This window comes from Cyprinodon variegatus, unplaced genomic scaffold (assembly GCF_000732505.1).
Source record: "Cyprinodon variegatus isolate N-32 unplaced genomic scaffold, C_variegatus-1.0 Scaffold17, whole genome shotgun sequence".
NCBI lineage: Eukaryota > Metazoa > Chordata > Actinopteri > Cyprinodontiformes > Cyprinodontidae > Cyprinodon > Cyprinodon variegatus.
In genome coordinates, this window is record NW_015150470.1 from 1,422,319 (window position 1) to 1,435,535 (window position 13,217).

At 37.3% G+C, this 13,217-nt stretch overlaps 1 protein-coding gene across 2 annotated transcripts in view; it reads left to right on the plus strand.

Moving 5' to 3' along the window:
* LOC107092599 (zinc finger E-box-binding homeobox 1-like) overlaps positions 1-13,217 on the plus strand; it is an 86,774-nt gene that overhangs the window by 48,544 nt on the left and 25,013 nt on the right. For both annotated transcript variants that reach the window (XM_015387166.1, XM_015387174.1), the window contains exon 2: positions 11,965-12,144. In XM_015387166.1, coding sequence (XP_015242652.1) covers positions 11,965-12,144 — 180 coding nt within the window. The remainder of the gene's footprint in view (positions 1-11,964; positions 12,145-13,217) is intronic.

Sequence of the window (13,217 nt, forward strand, 5' to 3'; positions counted from 1 at the left end):
GCTTTACCGTACAAACAGGAGAAGCAGCACAAGTGAAGTCAGACACTGTTGTCGGACAACATGCAGTAATTTATAAATGTTTTAAATCAGGTTGGGTCTGGATCAGCCAGCAGGTGGGTCTGGATCCAGACCGCTGTCAGCTAATCCGTGACCTCTGCTTCATATTAACAGGAATGCTCCCATATGACAATTTGGTCCAATATACATATCAAACATAAATATTATTATGATCAATAACTAATATCCACCCATATTAAATGCATTGAATGTATTTTCCTACACTTTGGCCACAGTGAAAAAGCAATCACCTGCTGACATGCAACCAGAGCATCACCTTAGGGCTCATTAATTTAACAGTATTTTAAGTGTAACACCTTCCCAGAGAAACACCACACGGCCAAACTGAGGAAAATAAACATGTTTCATGTTTGAACAAATACCTAAATTGGGCTGATACTCCCGTTAATGGCAACATATAGTTCATCTTTAAATTTGTACCTTTTGTTGTTGTCAAGACAACTATTCGTGGTTGGTGTTGCATAATGATAAAGGCTGCAGGTATTAATCTTGTGACTATTTTACATTTAAACCATTTATAATTATATAGAAAAATTGTAATTTCTTTTACATAATTTGAACCAGGTATATAATACTATTTATATGATAATAAGAAATACAAGTATATTACACAATGCCCCCTAAAGTATTCTTAATGAAGCCGTATTTACAGACGAGGACAGTTTTATAGTGAAAATGCATATTTAGTCTAGTAAAACTTGTGCCTAATTAGCAGTCTGATTGGGTTTAGTGTTCAGTTAACAGCCTTAATTGTTTAATGAATGACTTAACGAACACTAGATTAGTTGATTATCTCAACAATCTATTAATTACAATAATCCAGTTACTTGTTTGAGTCATAATAAATAAATGTACCATTATAATAAGCAGAAAGAAATTCTGGTCCTAAATTTAGCTTTTACTGTAAAGAAATGTTACATGAAGATTATTTCCCTGCTCCTACGGTGGCACACTGCCTGTGATGTTATTATCTAAGACTATAGTTTTAGATTTGAGCTAATTCAAGGAGCTTTATGATTGTAGAGGAGTCAAACACTTTTATACTCCAGCATTTCTATCATAGGGAAATAAATACACATACTCCTTTTTATTTACAATTGTTAAGATGTTACATCCTGGCAACAGTTTTCTTTTTACATGACGAAATATACAAATACAGGCAAAAATGTTTATGTTAATTTTCTTTTGTAAACAGAGGATTGCATTGAGAGCTGTACAGTGAGTGAGTTTATTAAAAACGGAGAGATTTCAGACAAACTTATGAAGGAGGTCTTAGACAGGATGGTTATGAATCCCTTTAAGCTGTATAGCGTGTGCTTAAAGCCATTTTAATGTTCAAATCCTGTCTTTGTGTAGGTTGTTGGTCTTATTTAGAATAAGGAGGCTCATCACGTGGTGCACAGTCCCTGGGGGGGTGGGGAACAACGTGAAAAAGGTCTGATTGAGCACCTGGGCCAGGCCGGAAGCAGCTGGAGAGTGCTGATTAACCGGGCCTCACATCCAAACACAAAGCCCCAGACAGGTTGGTCTTCATAGATTTAGCAGAGAGAATAACTGAGAGTCCCGGTCATGCTGCAGGAGAAGAACATAGAGAACACGTGGCAGGTCTGTTTGTTTCAGAGCTCGGGGTCTGGATTGTGTTCTACACTGCTGGCTGCAACCAGAGGGGCTTTCCTCTGCGAGCTGAGAGCTCTGCACCGCTGGCTCGTCCAGAAGGCTTCAGCTTTATAAATGTAAGGTGGGCATGGAAACACGGAACCATGTGCCAAGGAAATGTGCAACCACACCTCTCTTTCTCGGTGTGTGAGTGGGTGACATAGCCTCAGCCTTACCTCACAATGCCTACTTTTAATGGGAACATCAGGGGTATGACTCAGTGTTTTATGGTTAACAACTTCCAGCCTTAAGGCTGAAGCCAGCCCTCATTCAGGTTATTTATTGGATTTAAATCAAATGCTTTTCCACTAATCTGAACATTACAAAATTCTTTTCTTATCTGTGCTACTGTCTATGTTGTCATTATAAAATTAGAATATATTTGTGCTGCTTTTACTTGTTGAGCACTAGATTTAACTTTGTGGCGAATATTCCTCCACCATCAGGGCTATTTCATTATTCTATTACGTACTGTTTAGTTAGCCACATTCTCCTGGTATCTGCAAACTCTGCATTATCACATTTAATGCTACAACCCCACCCTTAAACATTTTAGCTGGCACAGTCATGCTGCAGGGGTGGTTTCCCTTCAGCAGGGCAGAGAAGCTGATTGATTTGAATACAGGGCAAAAGGGGTTGCAACCGTTGCAAGACTGCAGAGAGGAAGCCATCTTCATCCTCCAGCATGAGAACCATTATAAACAAACAGCGGTAAAATGAGTTAGATCGCACAGATTCAGGTTTAGGAATAATCCGATAAAAATCCAGAACTAAATCCAACTGAGATCCTAACTTAGAAAGCAATATTAATAGAAGCTCTCCATCTAATTTGTATAAGCCTTATTTAAATTAGAATACAGATACAGTTTTGTTTTGATAGCGATGCCTTTGGTCCAAAGGTCTATCAATGATAAATTGACAATAAAACCCTCTTGATTAATTCCTTGAGTTTGTCATTATTTAACTGTAGAGGTTTGAGATCATGCCAAAACAATCAGTAACACTACTCATGAGAAAAAATACTAATTTAAGATGGTCTTCTTCAGGACAGCAGCTACATGTGTGATTTATATCACTAAACATCCCATGGAAGAAAAATATTGGAAAAGACTTGATTCATTTCTTTTATTGTCACTAATTTAAATGTATTGCTGAGATGCTAGGCTGCTCAGTGGAGCATTTGGTAGCACTGCTGCTTTTCAACAAGAAGATTCCGGGTTTGATTCATGGCCCTGTTGTCATGGAGTTTGCATGTTTTCCCTGTGCATGCGTGGGTTCTCTCCGGGTACTCCCGCTTCCTCCCACAGTCCAAAAACAGGATTGTTAGGTTACAGTAACTGGCTTCTCTAAATTCTCCTAAGCTGTGTGTGAATGGTTGGTTGACTTGTTTGTCTCTGTGTTGCCCTACAATGGACTGGAGACCTTTCCAGGGTGGACCCTGCCTCACCCATTGACAGCTGGAGGTAGGCACCAGCACCCCTCACCACCCCAGCAGGGATAAGCATGTCAGATTATGGATGGATGGGTTTAGATGCTAAATCAAAGTTGCTATTATAAGTAAATGAACTAAAGAATCGGCCAAAAATATCAGCTGGACAGTATGTTGGCCTGTGTCTACAGGAAGCTTTCTATGCTGTGTTTTTAATGATAAATGCAGAACAAAGCTGACGTTTGGTGGTGTAATAAGACAGAAATAAAAAGGGTGACTGCCCCTTTAAGTGGGTCGACTCTCTGCAGCTGCTCACCATGTAAAGTCTGGTCACATCTATTAGCAGGCAGGCAGCCTTAGTGATGTACTCTCCTCTGTTTGCCTGTGTCCCTCTGTCTCCCTCCCTCTCTCTCTCTCAGACACACACACACTCACAGAGGGGTAATTGTCTGTTAGGGGTTTGGCAGAGGTCCCGTGCTGCACAGCTGCACTGGGTCAACCCCCCACCCCCCACCCCCCCCACACACACACAAACACAACAAACCAAGAAAACTAGCAGTGGTCTTGTTACACACCCTGTTGTTTCACTCCTGTTAGTCATCAGAATTTCTTACAGACATCATAAGTAAACAGTTACTATTTGCTTGTGTTGTAATTAATGTTTACTCAGCTGTAGGAGAGATGATGATTAAGCTGTTGCTTTATTATTATAATTTATTTATTATGTATTCTATAGATTGGCTTAAAGGATTCATTCATGTTTTTTACTGTAGTTTATCTCTTTGGTCAAGAAGTATTGTTTTTTTATTGGTTATTAAATGATGCAGGTCAGTGTAGCCTGACATGATGGGACATCTTGGTTTTCCTGTAGCACCACCATGAGGCTGTTTGTGATTTTTTTTAAATAATCTTTAAGATAAAGGAAGGATACAGAGATCAGTTTTTAAGGATTAATGCCTGGGGGTTGTAATCACGAAAGTATGCCAATTCAAAAAATTTACTTGAATAGTATATTTATAAGTAAATGAAACAATATAAAAATGAATAACTATTGTATTGTGACTGCAGATTATTAGGAAACCAGAACAGTGCAGTATTGGTTGTATTATCATCATGACAATGACTCTAATTGACTTCAAAGTTTGTTGCTATTGTGAGAAGCTTAAAGGAAGATTAAAGTTATTAGAAACAAGACAGTTTGAAATGTTAATCTGACACAATACAGGGAAATATATGCTGTTTCTGAACTTAAAAAAACGAATATGAAATCCTCTGATATCTTTTTTACTCTTGCATTTATTATACAAACAAAATCATATATATGTATATATCAGGGGTTGACGTTAAGGATTCGCGCCAATTCCCGGACAAAAATCATGCCATCTGGCAGGAAAATCACACGACTTTTTCAAATCACACAGCTTTTCCAAATCACGCGAGAATGTGTACAAAACAACAAAAATGGCTCTGGCAAAGCTTCTGGGTGATTTTCATCGAATGTAGGTGATTTTAAAGTAATTTTGAGTTATAATTAATTTCTTTTTTTTGCCCGGCGGGCAAGTGCAATGATCGCAAAAAAAATTTGTACTCTCCCAACAATAAAACTACTTGCCCCGGGAGATTGGGCGATGTATATATATATATATATATATATATATATATAGGTGGTAACAGCAGCTCCCTGGTCCAGAAAAAGTGCAGTTCTAGGAACAGCAAAGATTCTCCCTCAAGCACCCAGGACCTTGGAGAGCTTGTAGGAAAAAAGGGAGAGACCGCCCACGATGTGTGAGGGAGAGTTTTTTTTTTTTTTATACCTCTGATGTATGTAATTATATGGTTTAAGCTATTTATTCTGAGCTAGTAGTGTTTGAATACAAGGTGCATAAAATATGCAGTATTATTCTAATAAATATAGCATTCAAGGAGTTCTTGGTGAGGAACTTAGCGTCTGGTTTTCATGTACAACATGTGAACATAATTCTGCCATCTGATTGGCTAGGTGGACGGCTGCTGACCAATCACCTCATCTAATCATCTACTTTTATCTGACTGAAAGGAAAAACGAGCTGCAACATGTGACCATAAAATAATAAAAAATGACAAAATAAGTAAAGAATGAGCTATAATTATAAGGACTGATTCTGATATATTTTCTGTTTAAAGTGATGTTGTACCTCAGAGAAGCAGGGGGAGTCCTCTCTTCCCAGCCCTCCCCCCTTTCACTCTCCCTCCCCCACTCTCTCTGCACAAGCGCTGCCCTTTGACCCACATCTCAGTCCATGCGGTCCAGTCAGGGATGTGATGCGGTGTTTCGGACAATCACGATTTCCGCTTGGTGGTCACGTGTTGATGTGAGAGCCATGCTCTGTGATGGTTTGCAGCTCTGCGTGTTCCTGTGGTCAGATTTCATTTTCAGATAAAGACAGCCTGTAACAGATGCAGAGGCAGTGATGAAAAAAATAGGTTTTAACTACGTATTTGATTATGAAGCAGTTTTCTTCTGTTGCATACATTCATTCTATGCCACTTCCTTGATCAGGTCAAATAGAGTTCAGGAAAAGGAAATTAGAAATTCTACCCAGTAACTTACTGGTGTTATAAAAAAGACATTTTTACACATCTGGAATTTGATGTTGATCCCTGCAAATTAAGGTTAATTTAAAGTTAAAAATAATTCTCTATTCTTTGTTAGTAATCAGGTAATTCATTGCAATAAAAAGGACAAGAGAAGAGATCAGAGAGACGAATGGAAGGAGGGGAAGAAGGCTTTTTGTCTAGACTTCTCTCCTACCTCGCTCTCTGCACAGCTCCAGATGGGAGTTAACAGTTGACTTGATGCATTGTTATGATGATGTGGACAGGTCTCTCTGTCTACTTGCTCCTACACAGAGAATCTAGTTTTCCCATTGGAGTCAAATCATTCCTATTTTCCTCTGCTGCCCTCTGTCTCATGTAGGAGGAACTACAGCATACTGAAAAGTAAAATAATACTTTTAGTGCAGCACTAAGGACTGAAAGATGATGTTATTGGTCCAAAAAAAGTAGGAAGTGAATATAATTGGTAACTATGATGTTAATTATTAGTTGTTTCTTAGGTTTTCTAGAAAAGGCAAATATAATATAACATGGGTGATAAAAAACACCATAAAAAGGGAAACCTGGGGCTTTATTGTTTCCATGCATGTTACAAACTTTCTTAAAAGCAACTACTATTTGCTTTATGGTGTATTAAGAAGACCTTCATTTTTAGGAAATAACTCTCCAGATATACAGCATGCCCTCTGTTTGTATTAAGGGGATACAAATTAAAATAAGGTTCCTTATTGTTCAAGGCAATCTGCAAAAAAAAAAAAAAAAAAAAAAAAATGGGATCCTCTTAATTAAGCTTTTATTTTTGCCTGTTAGTGAACATCATTGATTTTTGCAAAAAGTTCCCTGTTTGGCCTCCATATTCTACATTTAAATTTCCATGAATTTTGAAATAAACCAAAGAAACAGTCTTCAGATGGTATATTCTCCTCTTTATTGTGATCAATACCGGTTCAGTACCAGTTTGGATGTGTCAGCCTAGTGGGTTAGAGCAGTGTGTTGCTCTGAGAAGGTTGCAGGTACCCAGTATGATCCCTACAGGCTCCATTGTGGGTAGCTGAGCAAGACCCTTAACCCCACACTGCAAGGCAATGGGTTAAATGCAGAGATGGGGAGTGGCAGCCTAGTGGTTAGAACATAGACCTTGGAATCCTGAGGCTCTGAGTTTGAGTCCCACTCCCACAGACCCACACTGGGTCTCTGAGTAAGACCCTTAACCCCTGATTGCTCCCCGAGTGCCCCACGATGGCAGCCCACTGCTCTCCAAGGGGATGGGTTAAATGCAGAGGTAGATTTCTGCAATGTGAGCGCTGCAAAAAATCTAAATCTAGATAAGTTGTTTTCCTTAAAATAAGTGCATTTGTTCTTGGATTGAGGAGGTAAAAGAGACAGTTTGCCAATGGTACATTTACAATAAGAAAACACAATTGCATTGTCTTATTTCAAGTACACGTTATCTAATTATCTTATTTTAACAGTAAAAATACTCATTCCATTGGTAAACTATCTCATTTACCTTCTAAAATTAAGTGTCAATCAACTTAATTTAAGAATTTTTTTTTACTTATTTCTAGATCGTTTTTCCAGTGAGATAAATAAAGTTCAATTATTATTATTCTTTCCATTTTACCCACACAGTATCGTAGTGATGCAGCTCACATCCACAAGGTTTATGACACTTTTGTTCCCATGAGGCTTTATGTTTTACCTGGAAGGTTGATGGGGGAGTCCTAATGAGTGTGTTTTTGGTAGTTTGGTCAGGGTGTGGTCATGGTGTCTGTCTGTCCTGCATCAGTGTGTTTGTGTGCTGCTGTCAGACTGAGCCAGAAGCATACTGAGCTTCCCTCATTAGCTGTCTGCTTTAACTCTGCTGAGATGTACAGCTTTCCTTCAGAGAGCACACACACACCTTTTTCCACACATGTATTTGCACCATTTTTCAATTGCACAGCTGCTGACAATGAAACACCTACTAAAGCAATCTTCTCATTATCGCCTAAGGCCCCACTTGGCTCCATGTTGTTGGCGTATACAAAACACACAAACCCTGTTGAGTCAGACCAGTTGATTTGGTCCATTTTCACATCGAGCTTCCATTGAAACCAGGCCCCTCTATGAAGGTTATTTTGTTTCAAAACTATTTGTGCATTGTAGGTGTGAATTTGAAGTTGTAGAGAAAGTTACATTCTAAGTTTTGCATTTGTAGAATTTAAAAAAAAAAAAAAAAAAAATCAGTAGTAATTTTTTTTTTTACATCTGTTCAGATTTTAAGTACAAGTAAACAAATTCTGTTCTCCAAGTTGAACATCAAAAACCTCTTACATTCTCAGTCTTGCTCCAAATGGTCCACATCTATTGTTGCAAATCTATTTGTGCATTGTAACTTTGGTTTTTTTGTAATTGTAGATTTTTTTCAATCTGTCATAATTACAAAATAAAGTTACACCTCTTCAAATTCTTGAGTACGAGTAGAAAAATTGTGTTCTGTGAGTTGCACATCAAAAATGTCTTCCATTCAGTTTTGCTACAGTTGATCTAAGACAAATGGTGCAAAACAAATTCAAACACGTGTATTAAAATCTTTAAAAGAAAAATGTATACAATTTTTTTCTTTAACTCAAATACGAATCAATGAATACGACTGCATGAATCTACTGCTTCAAAACAGGACGCTGACAGCAATGTAATCCTTTATTACACGTTCCTTAAAAAATCTTTCTTCGTTTCACAGTGTCTAAGGCCACGTTCACACAGCAGCCTGAAGTGACACAAATCTGATTTTTTTGCCCATATGTGACCTGGATCTGATCTCTTCATGACAGTCTGAACAACACAGATCCGATTTTTTCCAATGTGATCCAGGCTACTTGGCTATGTGGTCCTGAATCCAATACGAATCTTATCTTTTCAAATGCGACCTCTGTCTGAATGGCCAGGTCGCATTTATCCGACCTGAACGCCATAAGTATCACTATTCTGGGTCTTTCTATGAAAACGCGGCACAAAAACAACAACCATGGCAGATGATGATGTGGAGAGCAGTATTTATGTTTAACCGTCTTGGAAAGATTGTGTTTTTATGGTTGGGAAAGACTGCTAGATGTTCTTCAGCACTACCATCCATGTTAACTAACGTAAACACAGGGCATGCTAGCTTGTGATGTCATTGCGTCCTCTACTGCGCATGCGGGACACTTGAGTTGTACGACTGCAGTTCACACAAAATACCACATCGCATATATTTGGAAATATGAACGGCAACTCAAAAAAATCGGATTTCACAAAAAATTGGGATTGTGCATCAAGGCCTTCAGTGTGAACGTAGACTAAAAGTTCTCATATTATTGAAAACTGTTCTCAACCATATTCTTGTAATCAAAATGAAATAGTAAATGGACTGTATGGATATTTATTATAGGCTACACCCAGTAGAAATAATACTTTTTCCTAAGTCAAATGTAGTAATTAAATCTATATTTGTGTTCAATATTGACTTATCATTTCTTACTGTTCTATGTTCTAATATCCGTAAATAAAGTTTTGAAACAAAATAACCTTCATACCACTCAGTCAAAATCACTGACTGCATTAGTGTGTAAAGGCACATCTGCTTCTCAAAGGATTTCTTCCCTGCTGGGTATCATTTGGCTTTTTTCTTCTTTTTTACAAGTTCTCAGCAGGTCAAAGTTGAACTTTTTCGCTCCTAGATCCAGACTGAGGGATGTTGAGGCAGGCTGAGTATGTTGCATTTTTTCTGTGCCAAAAAAGAGTTCAGTTCGCTCCTTCTTATCATAGCTTCTGATTTAAATCTCTGGGACCAGCCAGGAATTATGTGACATTTAAGCCATGAAAGAAGTTTGGATCCACTAATCAGAGCTCTGTTGACAACTTCAAGCTCTCACTTTAACTTATTTCAAGAGATTTTATCTTTAAGAAAGGCAGTTTGAAAATGTTTTCTCTGCTCTGTGATTAAATATTCCTTTTTCTTTACAAAAGAAGGAGCTATTGTATTAAAAAAAGGGATTCCCCCCCAAAGCAATAAGACTGCCAGTGCCTTTTTCTCTTGAAATCTCTTAATCTAACAAAATCCTTGAAGCCAGGAAGCAGGTATCAGTAAAAATAGAACTACTTCAAACCAAAAGCAGAGATACGAGCAGAGTAGAGCTCCAACTAGAGATTATTTAGCTACTTTTGCTTTTGCTTCATTTGTTAGACCTATCCATAGTAGTTAAATAGTAATCTGGTGCTATGTGGGATATTTTATTTTACAACGAGATGACGTTAAAACCAGGGACTGTAAGAGTTCTGGATGGAACAGTTTTACAGACAATTTTAATGTAAAATGTATACTTTGAAATTTGAGCTTTATTATTGTTCAGAGTTGTTTCTTTTAGGAAATGACATGTTTTAGAGTCTGTATGCTTCAGTTGGTGGTTGTTTTAGTACTGACAATTATCTCATTTAGAGCTGAAACAATCAGATTATTCGTGATTAATTGATTATTGAAATAACCTTCTATTAATTTAGTGATCATGTAAAAACATATGTGTAAACATTTTGCATTTAAGATAAAAAGCTTTTTCATCTGTCGAAATACTCAGCCCAGCTCTCCTGAAGTGGAAAATTTGTTTAGTTTCACCTGGTTTGATTCAGTAAAATCATACCTGGTTTATGCCTTTACCACCTTTTGCTATCCAATTATTAATCTGTTAATTCATTGAAGAAATAATCAACAGATTATAAAATAACGGTTAGCTGCAGCCCTAATCTCAATGCTTCTAACAGGATATCTCAATGCACACCTGAAAATGGAAAATTCAGAATACATACAAAGGTTTTCATTTTTTCTAGATTTAATACAAATACTTTTTCTGTCCAACTTAATGAGCTGATTTACTGCTGTTAATTAACCTTTTATAATGTGGTTACATCTCTTAAACTAACTGCTCACAATACAGGAAACTTTAAAAACCAGTATGGGGTGAGCAGATTTTATTGTTTTAAGACAGACACAGTTGTTGTGGAAGTACTGGTTTAGGTCAACTCAGGCCAGTGTTGTCAAAAGTACACCAAATGTTACTTAAGTTGAAGTATCAACTTGACCTCTTTACTCAAGTAAAAGTGAAAAAGTATGAGCTCCAAAAACTCCTTAAAGTGTAAAAGTATAAAGTAACCTTTAAAAAACAGCCAGATGCCGCTATATGAATTGAAAGCTCAATTTTTCGACTATTTCAAAAAATTCTTTGAGATAGGGCCAAGGATGAGGGAGGTCTTGTTGGTCTCCATCTCCCGATACGCTCTCGCCTGTGTCCGGCCTTTCAGACATTTCAACATCTTTTTCTGAATCCTACATTGTAGCATGGCATAGACAATTCACGTTTGCAGTTTGAAGAACACCTGCTTGCTTCTGATGATTTCCTTTAGCTAACCAATGAGTGTTTGCGTTATATGACTCATCCAATCACACTAGTTATCACTAGATGTGGATGGAACCAATGATCTGCATTGGATGGCGCACATGACGTGAAATAAATATTTAGAAACATTAAACCAGGGGTTTAAAAATCAGCGGGGTCGAAATAAGGAAAATCATCAAGCAGTAAAGGTGACCTGATGCATTCACTGGATGGAAACTAATTGTCAGACAGGTTTAATCTGGAATAATCTGCATTACCCCTCAGAATTTCTTGCTGAAAGGTTTATTGACTCCACCCTGCTTTGGTTTTTGAAACTCTTCTTGGTTTTCTATGTTTAGGTTAATTAGATTATAGTTCTCATACAAATTTATGTTTTCCTTGACTTGTTTAATACAGCTATAGCACAATAAAAAATTAGTTTGCATTTGCAAGCCCAAGAATGAAAGAAATGGGTAGTTTTGGAGTGATCTTACCGTTACAATATAATAAAAAATATTTAAGGTCCAGCTTTCAACTTTAAGGATACGAACAAATGCAGAACCTGGATCACATTTCACACAAAGTCAACTTGATTCAGCTTGTGTTGATTAGAAACATGAGCGCATAGAGGGAGTTTCCTGTCATGCATTTTAGATGCCAAACTCATACTTCAGCTGATTGCCTTTAATGTGGGAAACAGATGGGAAACACATAGGCTACCTGCTCCTGTTGGAAATCATGCTTGCCATCTTCTTTTGTGCTTAAATGATTGGAAATGATTTGATATTAATGCTGTGGTGTTTTTTTTATTTCTAGTAACAAACTTCAACAATGGCTTGGAGGCCAGTTCAGACTCAGATGATGAGGACAAGCTACATATTGTGGAGGAAGACAGCCTGTTGGAGCCTGATGCCACAGAAGCCAATGGGGCCACAGCGCTGGAGAGCCATGATGCCACCATAACAGTATTACCCCACAACGGCTCCTGGAACGGAGGTTAGATGATAGAAATAATATGTTTTTAATTATTTTATACTTAAAAACACTGTAAGATTCTCTGCATCACTCTGATAACACCAAACCTAAAATACTACACCATGCAGGGGTTGACGTTAAGGATTTCACATTTCATTTGCCCAGAAACAATTTTTACTTGCCCAGTATAATGTTTGATAAATATGTTTCCTAATATTCATTTTTATATATATTAACTAAACATGTTTTTTGTAATTCAGTATTTTTTAAGTTTCCAGGTTCCTGGTGTGTATATGCATGCATCAGATAATGAACTCAAGCCTACATTACCTGTTGTGTACTTGGAAAAAATATAAATTGTAATGTTAAAAATAAAAAAAAACTTGACAGGTTAAAAACTTAAAATAAATCACAAGACAGAAGTCAATGTCACAAATGAATCACTTTTATTTTAGAGTCATGGTATGTTTATACAAGATAATACTATTAATATAATGTGACTTTTCTAGAGAATCATTATACATAGTTATTTTATACACAGTCTGACATCATTTCAGAATTCCCTGACTTTTAACTGACTCAGGATTAGTTTTCCCTGACAAAATAAATGCAGCAACAACACAATAATAATAACATAACAGGTCACCAATTTAACATGTTTAGCTCTATAACATTTAAATGCACCTCTCCAATGTCTAAGAGAAAAAAAATGAATGAACATTTTTTAATGTATGACCTGCATCACTGTACAGAAGACTGCCATATGATAGCCATATTTACACTGTGCGCATGGCATACAATTATGCCAATTTTCCTAATACCTGACTGATAATTTTTAATCTAGGGTTATCTGGGTGGTGGGTGAAATGCATGGAGGGTAAAATTGGTGGTGGGTGTGTTATTGTACTTACATTTTTTTGCCTTGTGGTTGTTTTTTAGCCTGCTAAGTGCAAATTCAAATGTGTCTGATTCAAGCCAATTCCAAAAATCTCGTCATCTGGCGGAAAATCACGCGGCTTTTTCAAATCACGCGGCTTTTTCAAATCACGCGGCTTTTCCAAATCACGCGGCTTTTCCAAATCACGCGGCTTTTC